This window comes from Catharus ustulatus, chromosome 6 (assembly GCF_009819885.2).
Source record: "Catharus ustulatus isolate bCatUst1 chromosome 6, bCatUst1.pri.v2, whole genome shotgun sequence".
NCBI classification, from domain to species: domain Eukaryota; kingdom Metazoa; phylum Chordata; class Aves; order Passeriformes; family Turdidae; genus Catharus; species Catharus ustulatus.
Window position 1 is genome coordinate 57,605,392 of NC_046226.1, and position 26,908 is coordinate 57,632,299.

Consider the following 26,908-nt stretch of genomic DNA (forward strand, 5'->3'; position numbering starts at 1 on the left):
GGATCTGTGCATCCCTGTGCACTCCATGGGCTGCAGGTGGATCTGTGCATCCCTGTGCCCTCCATGGGCTGCAGGTGGATCTGTGCATCCCTGTGCACTCCATGGGCTGCAGGTGGATCTGTGCATCCCTGTGCCCTCCATGGGCTGCAGGGACACAGCTGCCTCAGCAGGAGCTGCAGGGAATCTCAGCACCATGCCTGGAGCACTTCCTGCCCTTCCTTCTGTGCTGACCTGGGTGTCTGCAGGGCTGTTACCCTCACATATTCTCATCCTGCTCTTCTCTACTGAAATAACACCTGTGCAATACCTTTTTTTTTGTCCTTCTAAAACCTGTTTTCAGAGATGTGGCTATCGTTCCTGATTGGCTCAGATTTGGCCAGCACTGGGTCCATCCTGGAGCCTCAAGGGATTGCCTCTGCCAGACAAAGGGGAAGCTTTTACAGTTTCTCAAAGAAGCCACCCCTGTAGCCCCACTGCTACTAAAACTTGTCCCTGCACAGCATTTAAAAACTTTTGAAGGCTTTTTTTGTACACAGACATCCAACCTTCCCTTCTTCCTGTTTGTCCATAACATAGACTCAAGACTGTACAGCTACTCAGCACAATTATCCACAGTGGTAACAGCAGTTATATTGATCCATGCTGATGTACATTAAATTGTGAGGAAGATCCTCAGTTAATATAAAACAGTGCAATTAGCACAGAGCTGCTGTAGTTACAACAATTGATACCAGCTGCTGATGTGCTCCCAAACTTGCCCAGTGTTGGATTCTTGGAAATGTGAGGATCTTCCAAATACGTGATAATTAATTTATGCCTGGATTGTAAGGCTGTTTCTGTTATTGCTGTGGACAAGAATGAATTATATAGTTTAATCAACTAGGCATAAAAATCCAGGATGTTCTGCTGAATCTGCTTGTGTAGCCACTGACTTTGGGTTCTGGCCCTTTCTTCTGAGTGCTTGTGTTCCTGTATTGTGGAGTCCACTCCGTAACATAAGTGCTTTAAAATACAGTACAGGGTTCAAAACATGGAGAATTTGGTGCTCTTGCTTGAGAAATAAATGCTAGAGACAAGACAGAGAATAAGCTCTTCATTGTTTTCCTTAATGCCATGGAAATACAGAGGTGTATTTTAATGACCACTGGAATCCAATTCAGCGACTGCTCTTGAGAGACTGGCTGGTAGTCCAGACATGACCTAGTGAGGAAATGTTACAGAATATAATGGAAAGATTCAAAATAGAGAGAGAAAAGTTGATTTAGGCCAGTCATGTATTGGGTGAACAAAATTCTTGGCTATTTTATATGTCCCTAGAATGTAAGTAATCCAATTGTAGTTGGTTTAGAAGTGAAATGAAACTCAGCTTCTCTAAAATCAATGTATTTTCATAGGAGGTGATGAGTGCGGAAGCTTAAAAAGGTTTTATAGGTTTTCTGGGGATTTTTTGGCTTGCTTTCTTCTCCTCACTTTGCTGACAGCATGCCTGAACCACACTGTACTAGATGTTTTGACTCTTCCTGGCCACCAGCATTGACAGCATCACCTGGTCTGTGCCAAAGATTACCCCCTTTAAAGCCATTGCTATTAGTGTGAAAATATTAATTAAAATATTTTTAATATTTTAAAAACTACTTAAATCTCTAGCATTTCTTTTCTCTGCATGATTTTGAATAAGGATGAAGGTAAATAGGGAGCAAGAACTGGCTGTGTTCCTCTGAATACTGTGTGACAGAAGCACTGCAAACTGTCATTGTGGAATGAATTTTATTAGGTTTGGAAGAAAAAACTGCTCTGGCCAGTGTTTACTTTGCCCAGCAATTCCAGTACCCCATTAGCATTTATGAAAAAATATGAAAATAATGCAGAAATAATAATAGCTCTGCAAAGGAAGGACCTGGATAAAGGAGAAAGTTTTTTAGTGAGATATTACTTTAGTGTAATCAGATGTGCAAAAGATTTGACAAATTGCCAATCATTCTTTTTGTGCTTTCTGTGCAACTGATTGTTCATCAACAGATGTTGGTAAAGCCTTTGCTATAATCTATTTCAAACACTGTTCCCTGGAATTAACCTTTTGCTAGACGTAGGAAATTCTTTTCTTTTAAATGAACAGTGAAAGACTTACATTAAAATAATTTCCTGCTTGACTGATGTACCAGAGCTACTTTTACAGTGCTAAAGCTACTTTTGTAAGGAGCATTCACAGAAATGCATTTGTGATTTGTGTGTTGTAAATACAAGCAAAGCTGCTGCTTGGCTTATATTCCTTCAAGCAGTGCTTCAAATTGGCACAATATCTTTTCAAGGTCTGACGACTGCTGTTTTACACTACACTGACACCTTTCTCTGTGTACTTGTACTCTTCATGGCTAGCAGGTTGGCACGACAGCGGCAGGTGCTTTTATGATGAAATAAATTTGTCTTTAGCTCTTGTTACACGTTCTGCTTGCTGAGCTTGTTGGGATTTTTAAATTAAAAGGAAACATATGTGGTTGTTTCCTTGTAATCACTTATTTTTCGGTAGAGTGTGCTCCATAATCCAGTCAAATGTGCCTTTTTATTTCACATGCTGGTTTAGAGGTTTATTCTACAGTTGCTTATTCTTTAAATTATGATGAATGATTAGTGCAGAACAGTATAGAGGTGGGGATATTAATTTAATCATCAGCATAATTCCCATTTTGTAACATGAAGCTAAAGACAAAAATCCCTGTGTTTGAGTGAAACACTGCTGGAAACTGAAAATATATGGTGGTAACCTTGTTCATGCTCCTTCCAGATCTGTTTTTTGATGATTTGTTTTTGGGAAGGTTTGTTGTCAGAGAGAGTGGAAACTGCTGCTGCATATTTCTAGAAAACACTATTAATTTTCAACATTTTACCTGTAACAGAATAGTGAAGTAGTTATTTGGCTAAGTCTGCAATTTCCTTTTTGATGGATTTTATATCTTAGCCCTCATGAATACATCATTCTGCTTTAGAGAGGGAAAAATCAGATATGAAATATCATGTGTTGTTTATTTCCCAAAGTTATTCAGCAGGCCTGACTGATCTGAGAGGGAGAGCAGATTTACTAAGATCTGAAAAAAAAAAAAAAAAAAAATTGGTGTTCTCTTAACTAAGTTATCCTTTGCATTTTTTCTGTGGAACTTTCACTGGAAAGACATAAGTAATGTGTAATCCCTCTATCTGTTTACATACATTTGACTCCTGAATTGCTAATATTTAAGAATGTCTTACTGTAAACATCTACTAACCATTCTAGGAAGGAACTTCTTTTTATTATTATTATTTTATTGGAGTTTCAAACAAATCTGTGCAAGTTTACATGAAGCTAGCATGAATTTAGGAGGTAGAAACCCCTGGTAATTATCCAATTATGTAGGTATCCCTTCTTTTTTGCAGCAAGTGTGGCTGAAGTAGACACTTTAAATGAGATTTAAACTTTTGGGAAATACCCATTAGCCTGTACCTTGTGCTGTTGCCATTAGTTTAAGATCAGCTTTGTTCCCAGCACAGCACAGGGATGGCTGTTGTGTGAGCATCTCCCTCACACTCACCACAAATGCTGCACAGGTAAATAAAACACAGGGGCAAATCTTTCATTGTAACAAAAATCTCCTTTTGGGTCCATCACATGATGACCTTGGAGGTCACATTTTGTACAGACATACAAACTTCTATTACAAAATAGAGAAGGACATAATTAGTCAGACTGGTGCTGGAGTACAGTGATTCCATGGGACATAAAAATTACATGTATTTTACAAAGAGGCTTTCTGAAGAAGAACACTTGTGGTAGTCAGTAAAAGAGAAAAAGAGGGAAAGAAATTACAGTTACAGAAAAAAAGAGACCTCTGAGTAGCCTTGATTCAGTTTTCTGAGCTTACATCACTGCTGGTTTTAACTTTTACCCTCCTCTAAATACAGTCCTTGCAGTACCATTTTCCTGTTAAATTTCTGTATTTTCCTTCTCTGTGTCTGATCATAACAGGGTTCTTTAGTTTTTCTCTCACATGCTATCTGCCTGAGCTGGATTATTGTGTACTCACCCCCTGAGCTGGCTCTTAAAGGGCCACCAAACACCACCCATGCCTGCTGCTTTCTTCAGGCTGCATCACAAGGCACTGGATGATGAACCAATACTATTTTTTTTTACCTTCTTAATTCTTAGAACAATCAGGTGGATAGATTTATTTCTTCTTGATATGAACAGAAAGACTTCCATATTAGGTGGATCAAGCCTGTGGATTATCGCTTCCTACACTCAGAAGCTGATTCTATACAATAAGAAATTAAGTAGTTTATTACTTTGTTAGAAGCATTTCTTCCCTTACTCAACGTCTTTTCTTTAGTATTTAAGCTTTCCCCACATCATGCAAGTTAGACAAAATGCTGCAGAATAATGCTTTGCAAAATTTAGATAAAATTGGCTGAAATTTTTAACATTTGTGTGGCAGACGAGTTTAGAGCTCTCTCTTCTTAGGAAAGCTGGAATCAATTTTAGTTTTGGGGTTTTTTTTTAAGTTTTGGATAAATTAATAATAATGAAATTACTAATAGCTAACTTACTAATAACCACCAGGGAATAGCAGCCCCTGACCAACACAACTTTTCCTGTCACATGGAATGGCCAGGGAGATGCTGCAGAGTGGCTGAAATATGATTTTCCAACTTGCATGTTTTATTAACTAAAGTAAATTTATAGATGCAATCAATACAATAACAGGAAGAACTAACTTTTTTTTTGTTCAGACAACACTGAATATAATTTAAAATATTTACAGGTGCTCTCTAGGAATTTTAAATATCACTTATGCATCAGGTGAAAAAGAACAGGACATTACCAGTTGCAGTGCTAAGGGGTACAGCTGTAATCCAGTCTTGTAGCAGGTATAGAGAAGCTGAAATATTGCCTGTGCTGAAGTAGGTATGCAGATATTAAAAAGGCTGATCTTCAGAGAGAAGTAAAACAAATAGACAAATAATTGCAGCTACCCAGTACACACTATTAATGCTTTAACACAAAATATACAAAACACTTAATTTCAATATAAAAGCTCAGTTGCTTTAATTCTTAAGAAGGAAATATTTTTTTGAAATGGTTCCCACCCATTTTTTACTGTGTAGATAGATCCTCAAAGGAAGTTTTCAAACAAGAAGTTGGAGTTTGTTTTCATAGTTAGACATAAGGGAGGGCACCAGAGCACTGTTGCAGATTGCAGCCAGTTTCTTCCACACCTCATTGCTTTTCCATTTGCTGTTTACAGGATTGCAAAGATTCTGTGAAGATATAGAAATGATGATTGGATTTCAGCCAAGTAAATTCTGGAGAATCTGTTGGGCATTTGTGACCCCAACTATTTTAACAGTAAGTAGAAAACAAAACAAAACCAATCCCAGAAAAAAAACCAAAAACCAAAACCAACGTATTATCCAAAGGGTTTTGTTGTTTTTTGTTCATTATTCATTATTCATGATGCTTCTGGATGTTAGTGGAAAGAACTTGGATATAGATTCTTAAAGACAGCGCATGTGTTCTTGCCGTGAGTGTGTAGCAGAAACAGTGTAAGTAATGGTGTTTTTGGTGGAGAGGGATGGTGAATCTACCAGGAAAATGGTGGCCATTCCCTGGCCATGTAAAATGCTGCTGTGGCCCACTATCTTACGCCAGCATTATGGTTTATTTGGTATATATATTTATATATGCGTGTGACTGATATTTATGTATGCACAGGGAAAAGACAAGATCCCACTGTGTGCTGTCAGATCGAGCTAGAGAAAAAAAATAATTATTGAGACAGAAGCTGATGTAGGAGGAAAAGGCTGAGGTGGAAGCAGGAGTGGGAAAAGGAGGGAGAGGAGGAGCGGGACCCGAGCGGTCCCGGGAGGTGGCGCTGCTGGACAGCGGCTGCGGGAGGGAAAGGAGGGAAGGACCTGGAACAGAGAGTTTGGGGTTTGGGGTTATTCCTCCTAGTCCTCCTCCACTTTCGTTATCTCCCTTCAAATTCTGTTAGTATTTGCTTCACATTTAGGTCACTATTGTATTTTAAAAAATGTCACATTCTCAGTTTTACCGCTGCTATGAAAGTTTTTAAATCCAGGGCGCCAAATCTACATTTGCCCTCTAAATTTCTAACACAGTGCTTCATTTGCATTTCAAACTAAGGGCACATGCAATCTGCAATCAAATATCTTCTTTGTTTTTTTTTTTTTTTTTTTTTTGACACAATAATGAAATAATGATTCCAACCATTTCAAAAGCTTTTGGCTTGACAAATCAGCACAAAACAACAGAGACTTCTTTCACCAGTATCTCTCTTTGAGAACATGTACTTCCCCTTGCAAGTCTTCAAGCCTGAGTCACAGGTGCAGCAATATTCTGCATTTTTGTTGAGTTTAAATGCTCATCATTTCACAGCAGGGCTAAATAGTTCTTACAAGTCACAGCCACAGGATGGCTGGGGCTGGAAGGAGCCTTAAAGCTCCTTCCATGGGCAGGGACAGCTCCCACCACCCCAGCTTGTTCAGAGCCCCATCCAGCCTGGCCATGGACACTTCCAGGGATGGGGCAGCCACAGCTGCTCTGGGTAAGTATTCTTAGCTGTTTAGGTACCAGATGAGAAAAGTTTCTGGAATTTTTGAAAAGACACGATTTGAAACAGTAAGTATGAGCTCAGCTGGAGGGTGGAGAAGCAAAGCAGTGACTCTCTCGTCCTTTGCAGTTGCTTCTTCCAGAGAAGCTGTATTTCAGCTCATGTGCTGAGAAGTTCCTCTGTGCTCTGTTCTTTAGTGTAGTGTAAGCACTGGCAATTTTTTTATTCCTGGTGGGGGAAGAAAAAGGCACTGGATGAAGTTAATGACTTCTTTTCAGTATTGTCAATTCACGAATGAGGACTTTTTTTTTCTGAAAGCTGGAAAAGATTTAGTTTTTGCAGACAGGAATGTCTGTGTGAAGGGATCAGTGAGTTTTGGTGAGCTCAACAAAGTCCTGAGTTGTGAAGTAATGAAATTTTTTATTGTGAGAATGATTTCTACAGTGGGTAAAATGAAGGTAGTCTACTTTTCTTGCACAGATTTTCTTTACCAGTTGTCTTCACAGCACTGCAGTATTGCTCTGTGTGAAAACCAGGTAGATATACCTTGATTACCTTATGTTTGATTGTATATCTATAGTTTCAAATAATTTAAAAAAAGTTTGAAGACATAGTCTTTAAGGTGTTAGGATGACATCAGTGGTATTTATCTTCTCTTGGGGGCCTTGCTAAAAATGAAGGCGTGTGCACATGGGATTTTTTAGCTCTTTTTTTTTCAGTGGTTATTTTCAAGATGTTGCCTTAGACTCTGTTTTACCCTTCTGAAGGGAAATGTAAGGATTTTTTGCAAATTGCTCAGATTCTTTACAACCAGACTTGTGCTCATGGCTACTGTCAGTAATCACAACCAGAGAATAGGAAATTATGTTGCTTGCTAAGGAAAACAAATTTGAACTGACCATGTTTACACTCTAAACTTGCATGTTCTCTTGCTGTTCCCTCCAAATCCAATATTTAGTGAACTTACAGTGAGAAATAAATTGACACTGATCAGTCATAATTCAATTCTTATGCAATGGGAACTGAAAAAACAAAACCAAGCAATGAATTCTTTTGTATTATTGCCTCTGTAAAGCTAATATTTGATACATTTGGATAGCTTAATATTAGACTTTCATTAGACTCCACATCTCTGGAACTGAAGCTGATAATTTTTATATGTGCCTTCACCTAGTTATACTTCTATAAATCTTCTGTGTGCAATTATTGCAAGCACAGGCATTTTCCGAATGTTACTGAATAATGCACAAATGTAAGCAATGTATTGCTGTTCATACAGGGAGTGAAATAGGGAACGTAGCATAATCACATTAAGTAAAACTGCCAATAGACCATGTAATAAAGCATGTTACTCTAGGGACAAGATTCTAATTTCAATTATTCTGGCACAAATACAGTGATTTTTGTCTGATTTTGCAAGATTTCTTTGAAAAACTTATTAGATTCAGGCTCTGACCCATTTATGAGAGCTTGTGGCAGCACCCTGCCTTAGATGTGTGTGCTTTTATCTGTATTCCATATGCACCAACTCTGTGTGTGGATACCCACCATTTGTTGCATAGCAGGCTTGTTTTGCTTACTCAAACATATTTGTTTTCCTTTCTGGTTTCCAGTTTATTCTCTGCTTCAGTTTTTACCAGTGGGAACCCATGACTTACGGAGCTTACCACTACCCAGGCTGGTCCATGGTGCTCGGGTGGCTGATGCTGGCCTGCTCAGTCATCTGGATCCCAGTTATGTTTGTGATAAAAATGCATCTAGCCCCAGGCAAATTTATTGAGGTAATTCTTCTGTCTTTTTGCTGTTTGAAAATATGGCCACAGGAGACTGTCTATTTTATTTTACATTGATTTTTGTGATATTGAATGTCTAATACTGCTCAAATTACTTTCTGGTAAACTAGTTATTGTGTTGCAAAGAGATACCCAGTTGATTTAAAAGGTAGACCTTCTATTCCTAGTTTCTCAAAAAACATGGTCCTAAATTGTGGTTTGTTTTGTGGGATCTAGACAAATTTAATGAGGTTTTGTATGGCTTTCTTGGAAGAAAGCTGTTCCAGATTTGTTGGCCTTCTTGCAAACACAGCACACAGTTAGCCACAGAAAGCCTCAGCTGCTGGAGTGCATCGTGCCCAGGGAGCCTAGCAGCCAGCACCAGGAGAGGTCCATCAGGAATTGCCTGTCTGCAGAGAGGGGCTGTTGGGTACTGGAGTCACCCAGGTTGTGCTCCACGAGGCTGTGCCACTCTCTCAAGTCCTGGAATAAGATGTAGAGCAGGAAGGGTTTTCATGCATCTCAAGCTAGTCATTATAAAATCCAGCTGGCAATCTTTGCTTTCACCCTTCATCTCTATTCTTCTTGAAGTAGCTGATCCTTTCTGGCACCTGGGCTTAAAATAATTCCAGGTGGCAATTTATTTTTAATTTAAGCTTCTTTTGTTTATTTTGCTAGTTGGATTCCTGACACTTCCCCCCACTGCCTCAGAAATGTGGTGGTCACCATCCCTGTGTCCTGTCACTCCTCTCTCCCTGGCTGCTCCCATCCTGCTGGTTCCTCAGTCCTGGCAGGACTGTGACAGCAATGCCAGCATTTCCTCCCTTCATTGCCTTGCCCCTGTTTTCTGGAGAAGCTCAGTACCTTAATTTAGGTCTTTGAGGCTTTCTCAGTTCTGCCTTTTCATCACTGCCTGCTGCTTGTGCTGCTCCCACCTTGGGAGAATGAACAGACACTTGCTCCCCTTTTTGTAGCTGCTTTTACAGTTCAGCTTCCCTGCAAATCCCATTGGGGCTGTTTCTTGTTTCAAAAATGAAAAGGAGAGAAAATATACTAAAATAGTATCATCCTTTTGGTCTCTCAATATGTCACACTACACATGCCTAAGGGAAAAGACCATGCTTCTCTGCTTCCCACAGAGCAAAGGAATTTTGTAGGAGAGGAATTTTCACAGTGGTGGGACACCCTAGGGAGAACATCCAAGCCATAGGCAACGAGGCCACTTGTCTGAAGGGTCATCCAGCTCCTGTGTAGAGCAGCTTGGAGGGCCTGGGTCAGCTGGCCCCAATGGGACTGAGCTAGTGTGGAATTAGATTTACTTGTTCCTTGTCTCATAAGCTTCTCTCTCTGACACAAATGTTTCTGCTTCAAAACTTCTCATGGGTAGAACTGGCATGCATATTGCCACAAAAATAGGATGCTTCCCTTATTGCCCCTCCTGGTGTGCACCCAAATACCTATGAATTGGATCTGTTTTGAAAGGGCTTTGCTGAAGATATTTCAAATGTAGTCTGGTATTTCCTCAATATTGAGTCTGCTGTATAAAATTATTATGGTTGATTTGGGAGGTAAAAGTTGCAAACTGGTAATTAAGCAGAGATTAAAATAACTGATAGAGAGGTCTGATTCACTTTTTTAGGTAATAAACATATAATTGTTCCCTCTAAAGTCATCAAAAAGATGTTTTCTTTCCTTTTTATTGGTGAATGCACCAATTAAATTATACATTCAATAAAACACTCTGGAAAGCTCAGAAAATATTCATTATTTGCTAGGTTGACATTCTCCTCTTTCTTTTTTCCTGCAGATAGAAACAAAACATTTTGTCATCTCAAAATTAAAATATTTCATAGTGATGGACTACTCTTTGGTGATTTGTATACTTTGGGGAAATACACTAAATAGAAATCCAATTATTTTAATGCACTTACCCATTGCTTAGACCATTGGGGATGTGTTTTTCAGTAAGAGAGCCCCACAGCCAGTAGCAGTGGTTCTGAGTTCCTCTCACATGGTGCAGGGGAGAATGCATAATTAAAACTTGTGCACTTTATCCTCCATTCATCTTGAAAACTTTGTGCAAAACAAACACTGAGCAGTGGAGCATTGCTAGGCTATCATCAGTAATCTCAAGTGAGCCTATCCTCACTTCTCCTGCATTGTATTTCTGCTCCATGGCACCCAATCAGACTCTCTTTTCTCTTCCCCACTGCAGAGGCTCAAGCTGGTGTGCTCTCCACAGCCTGACTGGGGCCCGTTTCTGGCCAAGCACCGTGGTGAACGTTACAGGAACATGATTGATCCTCTGGGAACCTCCTCCTTGGGACTTAAACTGCCAGTGAAGGATATGGAACTGGGGACCCAATGCTAATGATTGTTACAAAAGGATGGCAATAACATTGTCAGCCTTTTCTGATTTTTTTTTTTCAGTTTTTTTCCCCCACCATTTCTTCTTTTCTTTTCTGTGGTGCCTGAAAGTGGTTGATTAGGAAAGCAGGACTTGTTGTTGCATGCCATAGGAGAGGCCTAACTAGACCACTTCCAAGTGCAGGTGATGTCCATGACATGTTTTATACCTGGTGACACAGCAGAAGCCCTGTGTAAGACAGGTGACAGAGCCAGGTGTTGTCAGATAATGCAGGAATAAACAAAACCAAACTCAAAAATCTTTAGAGGAAATGAGGTGTACAGTTTCACCCATTTCCCACAAGCACCCTTTGTAACAGCTGGCTGTGATGGGACTAGGATTTTGCTACCCATGTATTCCAAGGAAGGTTCAGCCCTCAAATACGATGGAAGTGAGCAAAGAATGGGATCTCCTGTAGTCCTGATGTAAATCCAGCATAACGTCTCTATAGCAATGGGGTTGCTTTTTCTGACTGACCCATCATGTCTGCACACTTCCTTTATGATTTATACTAGCTTGGAGGGATTGATATGTTATTTAAACAAGGGGAGACCCTTGAAAAACCCACCAGGAAGCAATATATGGTGTGAGAACAGAAACTCAATAAAAACTTGATCTTTTTCAAGTACAAAAATAAGAACAAAGTTTTAAAAAATGATCCATTGTGGCTGGCACTAAACTGCATTAGAGTCTAGAAGCAGTTTGGAAATCGTGTCAGAATAAGTTACATGGGCATCACTGTTTAAAGTCCTGTCAGATGTTTCTTTTGATAATTTGATATCTCATTTCAACTAGGAATGCCTCAGTTATAAAAACTGTCTGACAACTTGCTCCACACATTGTACACCTGTGGTTTTACTCACTTCACTCTAATACTCTCAATATATTTTTCCTTTTTTTCTCTGCTTTTGTTTACAGTATCTCCTCAAGAAGCCATCATATAATTTGTGCCTAAATTTGTATTCTTACAGTGGTAAGTGTAGTCTAGTTACCACCTGAAAACAGTTATTAGAAGTTAGATGTGCTGTTCAACTTTGTGACTCCCCATTCATTTGCCTATAAGCACCTTTATATAACCTATAACCTTTAGATAATGTACTCTTCTCTTTCAACCAACAGGGAAATAGCAGGACCCCCTTGTCTATATATTATATATATAGCACGTAAATTCTTCAAAGCAGTATCTCTCTGAAATGTGCATAGGGTATTCTTTTCATTAAAGCATTTTCATTAAATAAAAAAAAAACAAAACCAAATCCACAATAATTAATGACTGCAGTCATCACACAGATGCAACATTAGATATAGCAAGTGCAAGGGTTGGGGAGAGAGGTCAGTTTAGTAGAGGGCCATCATAACATTGCATAGGAGTAGGGCATCCTAAATCATTACATTTTAGAAATCAGATATATGCAGTCTTATGAATATTAGACTTAAATATTTTTGTTACCTATTGGACAGAGTAAAAAATAGAGCTTTTTAAGAGTACATTTATTTACCTAAATAGAAAATTAGCCCAATTTATTGTAAATGCACTAGAATGAGGGAGAAAAATATATCTTCAATAATTGGCAAAACTTAACCTTTATTATCTTGTTATATCCTATACATACATATATGATATTTTTTAATGGTGATCAGTGTTCATGTAGTGTGTGCTAGTGATGTTTTATGTCCCTATAAATATCTTACCAATCAATGTAGAGATGATGAGCTTAGCAGTTTAGCCAGTTTTTTCCTCCCCACAGACACTGCTGTAGTAGCCTGTAAATGTTCTTTCCTTTCAGGGGACTGTTTCTATCCTGTTCCTTTGTCTGTCTGTCTTCATATTACAGGGTCTCAGGTAAATCCTCAGCTCATGTGTGTCCGTAGATTAGTAGGTGTGTTGTTCTCATCCTGTTGAAGAAAACAAAAAACTAAACCTTAAAGTAACACTTCCACGAATTGTTAACTCCTTTTCTCTGTGTGTGTGTATATATATATGTATATGAAATATATTAATCATTTTGCTGAACTTCTTCTTTCACGGGGCAATTAGTGTTGCCAGTTCTAGGCACTGCTGGAGATCTTTAATCCTCACATAAAGCAAGTGAATCATTAATAGGGGTTGTTACCCAGGGCAGGAAGGGCAGATTCCACAATATTTTACACTGACATTTGAGTCTCCACTCCACAGGCTCTTGTTGGTCCCTGTCTCACACAGCAGAAAGACAGGACTCTTCTGTGAGCTTCTCTGCCTTAAAGCTGTTCCCCTGCACTTCAGCTTTGCCTGCTATTTTAATAAAAGACGTGCTATTCTTACTTCTGGCTGTTGTTTTCCTGACAGAGGTAGGTTTGAGAAGCCATGCTCTGTTTGACCTCATGAAGATCCATAAGGATGAGCTGGAAATTTGGTTCCCATGCCTAGGTGGGGCTGAGGGACTCTCCCTGGGTGCAGAAAGGAACTTAAGTCAGCACCTTTCTTGGGAATTACATATTTCTGTTGGGATAAATTACTCCGTGTCTCTCTTGACCAATATTCCCTCACATCTTGATTTGATTTTTGGAGTCCAAGCCAATTTGTCTTTGCTACTACTGCCATTAAAAAACAACAACAAATATGCTTAGGTTTGGTCCTCTTTGAAAAAGAGAAACACAGTTGAATAATTTGAGAGTACTGAATCCTTTCACTTGCTGGTTTGTCTCAAGGCATGCCTTGGAACTGGGATTAACTCATTGCCATAAAGTTCCCTCACTGTAAGGATGCCAGTTACTGCCTGCCTGAATTATGAAAGAGATATCATTTGAAGGAATACTGCTGGGATACGATATCTTTTGGCTCAGATTACCAAACCAGACTGCATATGAAATTGCAACTGAATTGCTTTCCATGATTTATGTAATTAATCCGCTTGCTTTTAATTTAAATGTTGTTCCTGTGCCTGCTAAGTCATTAGCACAGGATTAGGCTTGAATTTGAAACTCTCTAAACAGATGATTGTGAGTTTTTTGCTAGCTGATCTTTGTCTTCAGCTTTGATCCCATTGCTAGGCTTGCAAAAACGTTTGGAAAAGGGGAGAAATGCATACAAAAATCACAGAAGATGTGAAGTTCTCACTGTACATGAAAAGCAGGGTTTTATTTTGGTCGGATGAGACTTTTTCTAAAGCATTTTACTGTCCAAATCTGAAAGTTGAGATTAAATTAACCAGCAGTGTCTTCTTTAAATGAGAAGTTACCTTGAAGTTTGGGAATGCACTTAATTTACCATATTCTAAGGAAAGTTTGCATGTACTTTGATAATTTTCTAAAAATAAATTTAGTAACTAGTAGCATAACAGTAAAGGTCTTTAAAAGAAAAAAAAAAAGGAGGGGAAAAAGCCATATTAGTAAAAATGTGATGTATGTACTTTCAGATCTATCTTGTGAGTAAAAAATGTTGAAATTTGGTGAAATTATGGTGCATATTTTTTCTTTGAAATTAAATTGAATTTCTGGATGACCTGAGATGCATTATTGTATGCATTAAAGATTATACCTAATGCAAATGCTTTCCATCTTCAAATTCTTTGGGGTCTTCCTAGTGTTTTTAATATGCAATGTTCAAAACCTGTGTTTCAGCTAGACAAGGCAGCACTTTGTTTCCAAAAGAAGGGTTTAACAAAATGACCTTTAATTGAGAAAGACTTGGATTGTCTCTATATGATGTTTCAATTGAGTCCAAACAGTCTTTTGATTCATTTCTGCTCCAATGACCACATTAGACGTGCCTCCACACTGAAGATCATGGCTTCTGATACACTGTGTGATTATCTCTTACCATCAAATTCCAACGCCTGATTGATTTTAAAGACCTTCAGATTTTTTGTTGTGTACTGTTGTGTGGATGATATGATTTATGTTTTCCTGTGTTAAAGCAGTCATTGGCCTCCTGTTGGTTTCTTACTCTGCAGCTCTACTTCTTGCAATCAAGGACAGACTTGTAGGGACTGTGGGTTGCAGACAGCAGAGCTTTTTCACCAGAGGCATTCCAGAGAGCTTCTCTGTTCTGCTGTTGTAAGAGACACTTGTTTCTTGGTTTGCAGTTAGATGGTGCGCACAAAAGGTACCTGGAAAATGATGATCCAGAGGGGCTCAGGTGAGTGATTTGGGGCAGGAGGGAAGAGGTGTTGAGATTTCTGCCTTTGTCACCCTCAGGCAGCCTACCACCAAAGACAGAAGGTTTTCCTGAGGGGTTTATCATAATGTGAGAACTAGGCTGGATCTTAATGCTTGCAATATTTTATTTGCCCATAACATTTAAATACATCTTCAGGTAACCATTTGCCTTATAGCTATCTTCCATTGTTAGGAAAATTGACTAAAACATGCTGTTATCTGTCCTTTATATTATGTAATATTACCTTGTAAGGTAGATGCTTGACTGGTATAAATTGTCACAGCTTTGTCTGGAGCTGTGACAATTTACACCAGCTGAGAATTTGCTCCCTGTGTCCTATGGCACTTTATTACGGACCCATCGCTGATGGGTTAAATCTTAATTACTTGCGTAATGTCATATATAAATATATATATATATTTACAGGCATTCTATGGGGTACTGCTGCCTATGGATAAAGATTTGTACCCTAACCAGATCATTACATTTTGTTTCATTAGCTGGATGTGCAAAAGATGCATTGTTGCAAAGAATGTATCACATGTATCTCATGTAGTACATATTGTGTTGCTGTACGTTGTTAATTTCAGAAATCATTACTCTTGAGGCCCTACCTCAAATTTTGTATTTATGTGTACAAATGCAATTTATTGTATTATATATTTGCCTAATATATTTGGATGTGATAAATTAAAATTATTCAATAATGTATGGGCTCTAAAGACTAAATAAATGTCCAGTGTTTAAAACAGAAATTACATCAACTTTTCTGGTGAATGAAATGCCTCTTTTCCCACCACCTCCTTCCCCATCCAACATACACCACAAACATCATTCTTACTTAACACACAGCCTTAAGGTATCTTCAGAATTGATCCCTTTGATTGTTAGAAACATTGAGCAGCAACTGGAAACAGCCCTCCTGGGAAATGGGGATGTTGCACAGCTGCAGAAACAAGTATCATTTAAATAGCTAGTTTCTTGAGCGTTCTGTACCTTGCGGGACGATTGATTGCTTAACAGAGGACCAACTGGATTTGTTTAAATCCTTCTTATCCTATCAATTTAATCACTCTAAAGGTTGTTAAACTGTTAAAACCAAGAGAGGTTCCTGTCTACTGGAGATGCAAATGGGAGACTGAAAGGAGAAGGAAGTGAAGAAGACAAGTGTAAGGAACAGTTTCTGGTGTTACTGTACCTCGTGTTCTAATTTCCGCTGTGTGGCGAGGGTTGTGTGCCACAACACTGTTTTGGAAAGTGGGTTCTTCCCTTCCAGCCTGCTATGGAAATGGTGCTTGGCCAACCTGTTCCGCTGCTGGCAGACCCGAGCCTTTGAGAAACTGTTCCCAAACACAGTAGCTGAAGCACGATGTCACGATGTGTCATCAGAAGTGGCAACACAAGATACACTTGTGCCAAGAGCGTGATTCATTTCAGGCAGGGTCTGAACCTGAAGACTGCTCTAGAGCTGAGTGGCAGGACTGTTCTGTCTTTAAGCGCTCATTTCTCTGAAATGTGCAGGCGTGGGTAAGGGAGGTGGTAGGACCTGGCGATGGAAGACTACAGTCATTCTTTGCACATTACCTGTGCAGGCGGATTTCATTTTGGGAAAGTCTGAAGTTACCAGCGAGCATCGTGAGAGTCCTGGGAGAAAGCTGAGTGCCATTAATATCCTTTTCAGGAGGGAAAACTGATGCATATGGAATGTGTCAAACCCTCAAAGTCCACCAGGGTTAAGTCAATATAAAACACATTGATTTTGGGAATAAGAGACAGTAATTTGCTGTCACCATTAGGCATCTACTGCATCAAAACTTTAAACTCATGGGAACAGATAAAAATCCATGTCCTTTTAACTTGGTTTTATGGATTGACCATGGCCACAATTTAAACCAATGCATGTTACTTAACAGGTGGAAGACATGCATGTGTTCTGCTACACTACTCACAGATGTGCTTAGTCTGAAATAATTTTACTCTTTTGATGAAATCCCTACAGTCAGCGTGGAGGTTGAAGGGCACATCTTATACCAAATGGATTAATCAGCTGTAAAGTTTAGTTTAGACATCGCAGCCTTCAGTCTTCTGGCATAGCTAACTATGTGTTCGGGAATTAAAGATAAAATTTAAAAAGAGCTCCATTACTGTGTACAGAAGCAAAAAAATTATTTTTCTTTGTAAGACTCCACTCTAGATTTGTTAGTTAGTTACTTATGTAATCAAAAAACCTAAAGTGGATACTTTTAGCCTTCTGAGCTGATTACACAGCCCTTTACAAGAATTGTCAGTGGGTTAGGCAAGCCTGGCATACAGTAATCTCCCCTGCCTTTCCACCTAGTCTTCTTCACAGTACTCAGGTGTAAGTGCTGATGCTAACTCTTGCCCTCTACTGGCGGCAAAGATAATTTTGCTTGTATGGATCGCAAGTGTCCCCATGGAGCCAGGCTTTCCAGGGATGCAAGCCTTATTGGTGAATTGCGGAGGTTTTCTACCCGGTGAGCTACGAGTGGTGGGCTTTGTCCTTTCCCTTTCCCTTTCCCTTTCCCTTTCCCTTTCCTCTGCTGTTTCCCAGCATTAGAAGTGCAGCTGGCAACTGAGGACACGCATATTCAGACACCCTCAAAGTAATAGTGCTTTTAATTGCATTTTAGCTGTGGCACGCAGACAGCCCTACAACTGCTCAGAGAGGCACTGGGCCTACTCAAAAATCCTTCCTCAAACTACAAAATGTCACCAGCTTTGCGGCTGGCAGGACTAACATTTTAACACCACACAGTTAGGAATTTCGCAAAAATTTAGGTCAAAAACCAAGATGCATTCAGTGACCAATGGAGAGTGCAAGAACAGTATTCACAGGAATACTGCATGAGTTGAAATCCAGCTCAGTTTCTAGGACAAATGCTTCACTCTTGCTAAAATACCTTCAGATTTTTTTTTTTTTTTTTAATTGCTATGAATACTCGGGAACACAGTTTTAATTCTTATCTGGAAGTCAGGCTTTTCGGCTATTTATATTTCCCATAAGAGCATATCAGAAAGTCCAATTTTCTGGTGATAAAGGGAGATTATTTGTTGCCATTAGGGGAGGTGTAAGAACAGTGTTGGCTGCGAGAAGGGGATTTTTTGTTTTCCATCCATTTGCCCTATCCTTTCTCCATCTGAACAGCTGAACATGTGTGCTCTCCAAATGCTCTCCAAATGTGTGATCATTTGGGCCTTGAGCTGAGCTATAGGAAGAGCCACTACTGTGGGACCAGCTTTTTTCAGAGCACTTTTTACCAAGATGCTTGTGTTACTTTTTGCAGTACTTGTGGGCTTTGGGATGCTTCTGGTGAACAGAAGAACAAATCAGTAATGGTTATAGTATTCTTTTCCATGAGATTGCTCAACATGTCTTTGAAACTGTGCTATACAGCTCATAACATGGTGAAATTTTTTTCATTTGCCTGCAGTAATTTTTTATAAACAGCATTTAATCCAGGCTTAGGTTAAACAGAGCAGTTTGAGAATCTATGACCAGTTAAAATTGTATATCCACTTAAGACTCTGCATCAAATGGAAAATGGAAAACTTGAATTAGATTCAGTTTGGTGTCTAGATAGACACTGGTTTCACTACCAGATAAGCACAAACAGATCTAAGCTAACAGAAATTGGATATACAGGCCTGTTCCCCAGAAAGAAATCTCTAAAATGAGATAGTAACTGCTATGCAGAACCCTAATGTTATCACGATGGAATAGAGGGGTGTGTCTTCACGTGCTGAGGCACCACTGCCTCTTTCTCTTGTTGCTATGGTTATACAGAGTATCTGTGCATACCCACACACACTCGTACACCTCCTCTCACCCCGTGGCTGATAGCGGGGCGCCCTAGCCAAAGGGAAGAAGCTGCAAAGTTACATTTGAAGAAAAAAAGTAGTTTTGATACACTGGAGATAAATTACTGATGTGCTTTCTAAGTGACCAGCCCAGAGGTTTCCTGGAGTGCATTACTTTGCTGGCAGCCGGGAACAGCTGTTTCCAGACATCTCACTAATTAAGTAATTAGGCAACCAAGTCAGGCTGTTTGCTCTTGCCAATGGAACTGTGTATGAATGCAACTGCACCCCAAAGATGGGCATGATTTTTATGGTGCCATCCTAAATTTGTCCAAACGTACAGCTTATTTAAGATGGCTGGAATTCGCACTGTGCAGCACAAAATCATGATGAGGGCAAGCAGCAGAGAAGATAATCCTGGGGCTTGCAACTGTAGATCAAATCTGGAAATCTCACTCTGCTCCTCTTCGGTGGAGTGGGAACCTCATTAGGGGCCAGTAAACTGTCCTTCAAAATTAAATCAGGTGTTCTGCAGGGAAGAGTATTACATATAACCGGGGCATGTGGTAGTGCGTTCCTTGCCAAGCAGCGAGCCAAATCCAAAGGCTGGAGGGAAGACGTACTTGAAGACAGGTTTCAGAACAGCTATCAGAGCAGATTCTCATATGGCTCACGAATATCTTTAAATACTTTACCTCCCTTTTACACGTTGGAGGCATGAAAGCGCAGTTAAGGGAGTTGAGAAAGGACATGCAAGAAGCCGAGGAAAGGCGCAGGTTTCTGTGTCATACCTCAGAACTTCTTTTTGTTTATTTATACATGGCATAAATTATCAATAAGAGTAAATACTTAATGAGGGCTGATTCTTACACCGAGAGGCAGGTGCCGCGGATCCGCCGCACCTAGAGCCGGTCCGGACGAGCCCCCGCGGGCGGCGGGTCCCTCTCGCTCGGGGGGTTCCCGATCCGGGAGCGGGGCCGATGCGCAGTGCGGGGCTGCCCGCACCGGGGCCGCCCGCACCGGGGCCGCTCCGCTCGGAGCGCGGCCGTGGCCGGGCGGCGGCGCTGGCGAGGCCCGGGGGGGCCGCGCGTCACTGCGGGGGGCGGGCGGGGAGCCCCCGCTGCGGGGGCGTCGGGGCCGCGCCTGGGCAGCGGGCGGAGCCGCCGCCGCCTCCTGCCGGAGCAGCTCCGCGCATCGGAGCCTGCGCTCGGCTCCGCTGGGCTCGGTGCGGCTCCGCAGCAGCTGCCGGCGGCCGGGGAGGGAGCGAGCGGGCGGGCGGGCGCCGCCGCCGCCCTCGCCGCGCCGATGGGTCTCCTCCTGCTCCTCTGGGCGTGTGCGGCCGCCGCCGGGGCAGGTGAGGGGCCGGGCCGGGGCCGCGGGGCCGGGGTCCGTGGCGGGGCCGATGTCCTCCCCGGGGAGCGAGGGCCGAGGTCGCCGCCCGGGGCGCGCCGGCAGCGGGCGGAAACTTTGCGGGGAGGCGGCGGCTGCGGGAGCCGCCCCGGCTGTGCTGGGCATCCCCCGCATCGCAGAGAGGGGTGGGCGTGGGGCTCCGCGGGGCGCAGCCGGGCTCGTCCCCGGCAGAGCGGCCGCGCCGCGGGGGCTGAGGACAGGCGTGGGAAAGTTTTGCGAGAGCGGCTGCGCCCCGCGGGGACGGGGAGCGGAGGAGCGGCGGGCGGCGCGGGTCCGGGCGGGCGGTGCGCGGGTGGCGGTCCCGGGGCTGTGTCTGTGTCTGTGTCAGCGGGTGGCGGTCCCGGGGCTGTGTCTGTGTCAGCGGGTGGCGGTCCCGGGGCTGTGTCTGGGTGCGCGGTGCTGCCCCGGTGATGATGCTACGGGTGTGATGCTGGTGCCAGCGCGTTATTCCAGCCGTTGCCGTGCCGGCTCCGCTCTCTCCAGCCTTGCGCGACCCAAGTACCACTTCTTATTCCTTGCGAAGGCTTTGTTCCTGGTCCCCGGGTACCACTCCTTCCCTCGTGCTGAGGGGCACGTTTCTCTGTGCTGCTCGTAGCTGTTCTCAAGGAAATCACCTGGCACAATTATCAAAAGTGCAAAGGAATTAATGTTTTATGATTAAATTATTATAGTAATTATAACCTCATCAAAATCTACTGAGAGATGTGGCTTAAAAACAGTTGGAAGAAAATACCGCCCATCCCTTTCATAGCTGTGTTACCCCTGATGGTGCACACTGAGATTTTAAATGGTCAACAGGACCCAAAACTCTACTACTTGGAAAGTTCTCTTCTTTACCATTTTTGAATGGTTTCACGTGGGTATGTGCAAATGGCTTGATTGTGTTGAGTGTGCTTTAAGTAAAAGTTTTTCCATCCTGGAATAGCACACATGTCGAGGAGATTATGAATGTACTGCATGTGTTGCATGGCTGCACATTAGCTAGATGGAACATGGCATGACTGCTGGGGCTTGGGTGTAAGTGATAAAGGCGGAAGCAGGGAATAAAAGCTGTCAGAGCTGTAAGGCAGAATTAATTTCTTTCAGGGATTTCCTAGTGACATAATTCATAATTATATGGCTTAATCCTCTAATCAACTGTAGTGCCTTCAGTTCGCATTGGGCTGAATCCACCAAGTCCTGAGATAATTTCTACGCCCACCCACCTGCCTGAAGCATTTGGAGTGTTGCTTGTATAAGCCACTGATATAAGGGGAATGGCCCAATTACTTTAAATAGGAATTGAAAGCTGCATCATCCAGAATCGGGCCCAGGCATTGCACTGCTCCCCAGTGAAAGCGGACAGCTTGATGCTTAATTTTTACTTCAGTAAGAGATGGTATTTCCAGCTGCTTGTTCCACTAGAGAGACAACATAAAATACTAGATGCAAATGTGGTTGATATGCCTGTAGTATCTTCCTGATAGACTAGGGGAGACCACAGGTGAAAAACAAGGCTGGGTTATCATACTGAAGCTGCTGATTTGTTGTTTATTAGTTATTAACTAGGTTTGGTTTGAATGCCTGCTGCCATTTGAAGACCCAGCTCAGGAATATGACTAGGTATTTAAAGCAGTGTAGACTCTTGTTAAATAGTTACTGTGACATTAGAAATGGTCTCTGTTTTCCAAAGTATTTTAAAAGCTGGAAGGGAACACACTGAAGCTGTCACACAAGATCCTTTGTTGGCATAAATCGAAACCTGTGGAGCTACAGTGATATATACTTGTTGAGCTTTGGGTATTCAGTCTGGAATAAACAGCTTTAATAGAGCAGTGGAGCTACTGTGATTTATGGGAGTGCCTATACTTGCTTGCTGTGGTTTCTGTCCCCACCCTATTGATGGCTGTGACAGAGCTTTCACTTACTTTAATGAGGTTGAGATTTCTCTTGCTGAACACAGTTTGTCCTTTCTGTTGAGCAAGTTTTAGTACCTACTTGACCTCCCTTCATATTATAGATTATTGCTGATCTGAATAGATGTAACCCCTCTCTAATGAGGGACAGTGTCCCTGTTTCTCACAGGGATGGCAAACACTTGTCTTTGCTGATAGGTAAATTCACACAATTTACGTTGTGCTCCTTTACTGCTGAATGAAAACCTTAGAAGAATAACAAGTCCTTTCTTGTTTTGGGACTGGTCTTTATTCCAGGAGGGGAAGGTGTTTTTGGTCCACCAGTGTGGACAGTGTCAGTTGTGATCATTCAGTGCCTGAGTGCCTAGGGTGGAAGCCAAAGATAGTACCAAAAGCCTGATGATGTTGCTGATTATCTGGGAAGTTTTTTACCTTCAGAGAAATTTTTCTGGGTTCTCTAATATTGTCCCAATTCCAATTTTCTTCAAAAAAGGTATTTATCCCCATATCCTTATGAAAGCCCTGTGTATGTGGGATGTGTCAGCACTCATGGAGTTCAGTTCCATCAGATGCCTCTAGATCCTGATTTTCCTTGTAGAGTAAGGTTGCTAGAGACCTCCTAAAGCTGTATTTTCAGTATTTTTAAATGCTCTGCCCCTTGTGGAGTAGAATCCTTTACATTACCACAGCATGTTATTCCAACAACTTTTCATCCTTGAGGAAAAGAGAACAGGCTGGAGTACAGAAGATTTATGAGTAGTATATGTAACTTCTTGTTCGTTCTGTACACCTCAGTAATTTCTCAGAGCCTTTCAAAGAATCAAGCTAGAGTACTTGCTGCTTAAATGATCCAGAAGTATAATCCTGGAATAACAAATCAATCAATTTAGAATCAATCAAAGTGAAGTCTACTTAGTGGAAATCAATCTGGACGTGCTTTACAGGTAATGTCCTTGCTCCGTGGAAGTCAATGGGACTTCTACCATTGACTTCAGCTGTGTCAGGATTTCATTCTTGGAGCCTGTTCCTGCTACTAATGATGTTAGTGAAAAATTTAATTAGGAAAGTGTTTGGATTCCACACGAGGTATTTGACCTGTATTTCAGGCACAAGTCTCATGTCACTCTTACTGCTGTGTTGAGAGAAACACTGAGGTCAGGCTGCCCTCTTCCCATCCCTAGAAAAAAGGAGGTATGTTTGATGCATTTGGTGTGCTACCATCAAATTGCCCTGAGCTCTTCAACATAGCATTTTCAAATTTTTGAAGTCTGTGTCCCATCAGGTCCCTACTAGATTGAAGAGTACCCAGGCTTTTCCTGGGCATAAACCTTTTATGACTTTCGGGTTTAGATTTGTGCTTTTCCAGTAGGTGCTCCCGTAGCCCAGAGGTGCTGCAGCTGGTTTGTGTGAGTGAATGTGTGCTGTTTGTTGGTGGGCTTTGGCAACGACAGAGGTGTGTTTAGAGGCAATGTCAAATACCTTGAGTGAATCACCCAAGGCTCTTAGTCTACAGGATGTTCTTTGCTCTGCTGCCATATCTGCTCCAGGGTCCTTGGGTCCAGTTGGGAAAATAGATTACATTTAGTTGATGAGCTGTGGGCCTGATGAGTTGGTCCCAGCTAGGTGAGAGGAGTTTTCAGTCCTTACATGTCCCTGGAAATATTGTGTGGCCAAGAGATGAATGCTGCAAATCTCTCTCATTGTTTTGCATAGGTGGATATGCTTTTCTTTATTGCTCTTTAACCTCATGAAGATACTGCATAAACATATCAGTTTTAGAATGTTTTAACACATGCATAGTCATATCTCTGGGAAGGAAATAATTTAATTGAAAGACTTGGAATAGAATATCTCTTCTTTCCTGCAGCACAGTTACTGTCTTATAAGTAATTACTGTGTACAGTGTGTGTGTGAGTGGGAAGGTAGCAGAAATGTCTGTGCTAGATATTCTTCTCTGTTCTTTCCATTACCTGATTTGAAATAAAAATTGATCTAACTCTCTCTGCCTCCAACAGCTGTAGGATTTGGAATGGATCCTGACTTACAAATTGATATCATCACAGAGCTGGATCTGGTGAATACAACCCTGGGGGTAACACAAGTGTCAGGACTACACAATGCCAGCAAAGCATTTTTATTCCAAGGTGAGAGAAACATCCTCAATTTTCTTATCTCACTTCTGCCTGCATGAGCTCAGAAGAGCTTTGATGCTTAAGTGATTCCCTGTAATGGTGGTCTTACTTAAAAGTTACTTTCTTTCATTTCTATTTCTTGGGATTAATTCTTGAAATTCAGATAATATTTTTTTGTATGTGTGCTGTCAGGTAGTTGCAAAGGAATTTAGGGAAGTATTTATGGGTAGGTTTTCTGTACTCCTACTTACTTCTCACTAAATATGTCGGAGTGGTTCCAATGGATGGGCTTGTGGTATTTTTCCTTTGTGATCATATACATGCAGAGAGATACACACATAAAGCTAACTATGAGAGGCATTTAATGTGTTGACACTGATTAGTAATGTAGCAAGTCTTTCATTAACTTTGTGAAAACTGCTGAAGTGTCTGAATAAAACACTTGTATTTAACTGCCCAAGCTGAGTATCAAGGACAGTATAAATCACTTTGATTTGTGTTTTTTTTTCTCCCCCCTCGTTAAGTATTCTAACATAAGTTTGTGAAGTGTTTTGAAATTATGTTGGGGTTTTTTGTATTTTTACTGAATGAAATTCTGGATGTAGCTTTACAATGTATTTAAATAAGGTCTAGATTAAGGGACGATGTCCCATGGGATAGAAGCCCTGAGTTGCTACAATATGCTAATGAGGCATATTTATATGACTTGAGATTAACATGTGAATTAAAGAAGGATTGGAAACATTTTTATTGGAGGCTTCCTATGTTTTTTATTTACTGTGCTTTAATCAGTGTTGAAGTGTGCATATTAGTGACTCCCTTTTTCTTATCTGTCTTCTGTAGCTGTTTTTAGAGGCAAATGATTATGATATCATTTAGCTTCAGTTCTGGATCTGCAGTGCTAGCTGACTTTACTGTGAATAATAAGGGAAGTGGGTCTCTAATCTTAGTTCATTCTTTATCTGGCCAAGGCCAGTTTAGGAGACAGAGCAGAAAGGCTTCTGGAGACCACCTCAGGATTTGTTTCCTGTTTTTTATGATACAACAAGTAGCTTAATTTTCACTGTTTCCCAAATTAGTGTCCAGAAAAGCAGCATTGAGTATTTTCATTTTAAGATATCAATTGTTTTTCTTTCAATACTCTAACTCCAGGCTTGTGTATTATGGACACATAATATTAAGGTATAGCCATTCATCTAAGGACTGCAGTGGCCTAAATATATTAATAATTCTCATTGTTATTCCATGCAGTCAATTGCAACCATACTGATGAGGCAGTGTGGTGAGTTTTCACCACTGGTGGTTGGTGGTGGTTGGAGCTGTAGGGAAGAAGTCTGAGATGTGTTTGTCAGGACTTAGATTGAGACCATTGATACTGAAATTAGCTTTGAAAGGTTAATGGTGAAGATGTCTTGGATATTCTGTTCTTTTCTCCTTGGAGTTATATACCTGTAGTTTAGGAACTTAAGACTGGTGTAAAAAAGGTGGAACTTACAAAATTCATATTAACAGATAGACTGAAAGATAGATGTTAATGGGAAGCAATAAGCAAGCATTCGCTGTATGAAATGACTAAACAATATGAAGACTGTGGTTAGGTACATAAAGCTTTTTTTAATTCCTGGAACAGAAATGCTTTTTGCTAATGCATACAGAAACAGCCCTGGGCTTGAGTATTGCCTCTAATGTAAAACTTCCTGGAAGGTGGCTCAGGCAAATCACCCTCTTCAATAAAACTCATCAGCCCTTGGGTCGTGAGAAGACTGAAGGCCTTTGCTGTCAGCTGGAATGGAGGTCTGAGGCTGCCCTGCTGTCTTCTTCCCTTCTTGTTCCTCTGTTATTTGTTAAATGTCAGCAGTGTGCTGGCAGCTGTATGGATTCCCTTTTATTAGCAGAGGTGACTTTACAACTACAGTCTGGCTGTGTGCCAGGTCCTTTCCCTGGAAGCAGGAGACAGTCACTTTGGTTTTTATCTTGCCATAGAGTAAAACCAGTATAGATCTTGGAGCAATGGATGGGTGACTGCTATGTCTAAGATAGAAGTAAAACTTTCTCCCACAGAGATTCACAAAAAACCACTTTGTCCAATGTGACACTCCCAGAGGACTGAAAAGCCTGAGAGTTAGTGTTTAGTTTCAAAATTAGTGTATCCTCTTGGACCAGTAATTGCAGCCTGGAAGATGTGGTCCTTTCAGCACAGCCTTGCTCTGGTTTGTCTGTATATGTGAGCAGGTCATCTGTGCTGTGCCTCGCTGTGCCCCACTGCTCCAGTGTGGCCTTGGAGCCTCTGGGCAGGGCAGGACCTGTTTCACCTGGCAGGATGATTGCTGCATATGGAACCACATTAGAAGACCTCTTCCCTTGTGGGCTTTCATTGCTGAGGATTCCCTAGTATAGGAAAAAAGAGAGTTTGTATGTTTTTTGACATGTGGTTTTCACAGTGACAGTTTTGCCTGCCACCTTTGACAGCATGTATCAGGACTCTGAGCTTACATAAAAGTTCCCTGTAGAACATTTTGTCTTGTCCTGGTTTAGTGCAAATTTGGGAGGAAACCTCTGAACGGGGTCCCTCTAAGGAACAGACTCAAGCGGCTCCTCCTCCAACTGGTTTGAGGAAAGACTTCCTTGGAGAGAAGTGGAAAAAACCTGTTTATTTAACAGGCAAAGCACTCCCCAGCAAAAAAATGAACAACACCAAACAACAAAACCTCTCGCCTCTCTGACGAGATGACAAGT

The 26,908-nt window shown here is 41.3% G+C and overlaps 2 protein-coding genes across 8 annotated transcripts in view; both read left to right on the forward strand.

The window, feature by feature from the left end:
- SLC6A5 (solute carrier family 6 member 5) overlaps nucleotides 1–15,685 on the forward strand; it is a 33,504-nt gene extending 17,819 nt beyond the window's left edge. For 4 of the 5 annotated variants that reach the window (XM_033063502.2, XM_033063505.2, XM_033063506.2 and 1 more), the window contains exons 14-16: nucleotides 5,274–5,374; nucleotides 8,213–8,380; nucleotides 10,587–15,684. In XM_033063502.2, coding sequence (XP_032919393.1) covers nucleotides 5,274–5,374; nucleotides 8,213–8,380; nucleotides 10,587–10,742 — 425 coding nt within the window. In that variant the 3' untranslated portion in view covers nucleotides 10,743–15,684. Of the gene's footprint in view, nucleotides 1–5,273; nucleotides 5,375–8,212; nucleotides 8,381–10,586 lie in introns of all 5 variants that reach the window. The other variant, XM_033063503.2, reaches the window with a different exon arrangement.
- A 4,298-nt stretch (nucleotides 15,686–19,983) lies between these two features.
- Nucleotides 19,984–26,908, forward strand: part of NELL1 (neural EGFL like 1) — a 300,890-nt gene continuing 293,965 nt past the window's right edge. For all 3 annotated transcript variants that reach the window (XM_033062507.2, XM_033062508.2, XM_033062509.2), the window contains exons 1-2: nucleotides 19,984–20,089; nucleotides 24,056–24,184. In XM_033062507.2, the coding sequence (XP_032918398.1) occupies nucleotides 20,041–20,089; nucleotides 24,056–24,184 (178 nt within the window). In that variant the 5' untranslated portion in view covers nucleotides 19,984–20,040. The remainder of the gene's footprint in view (nucleotides 20,090–24,055; nucleotides 24,185–26,908) is intronic.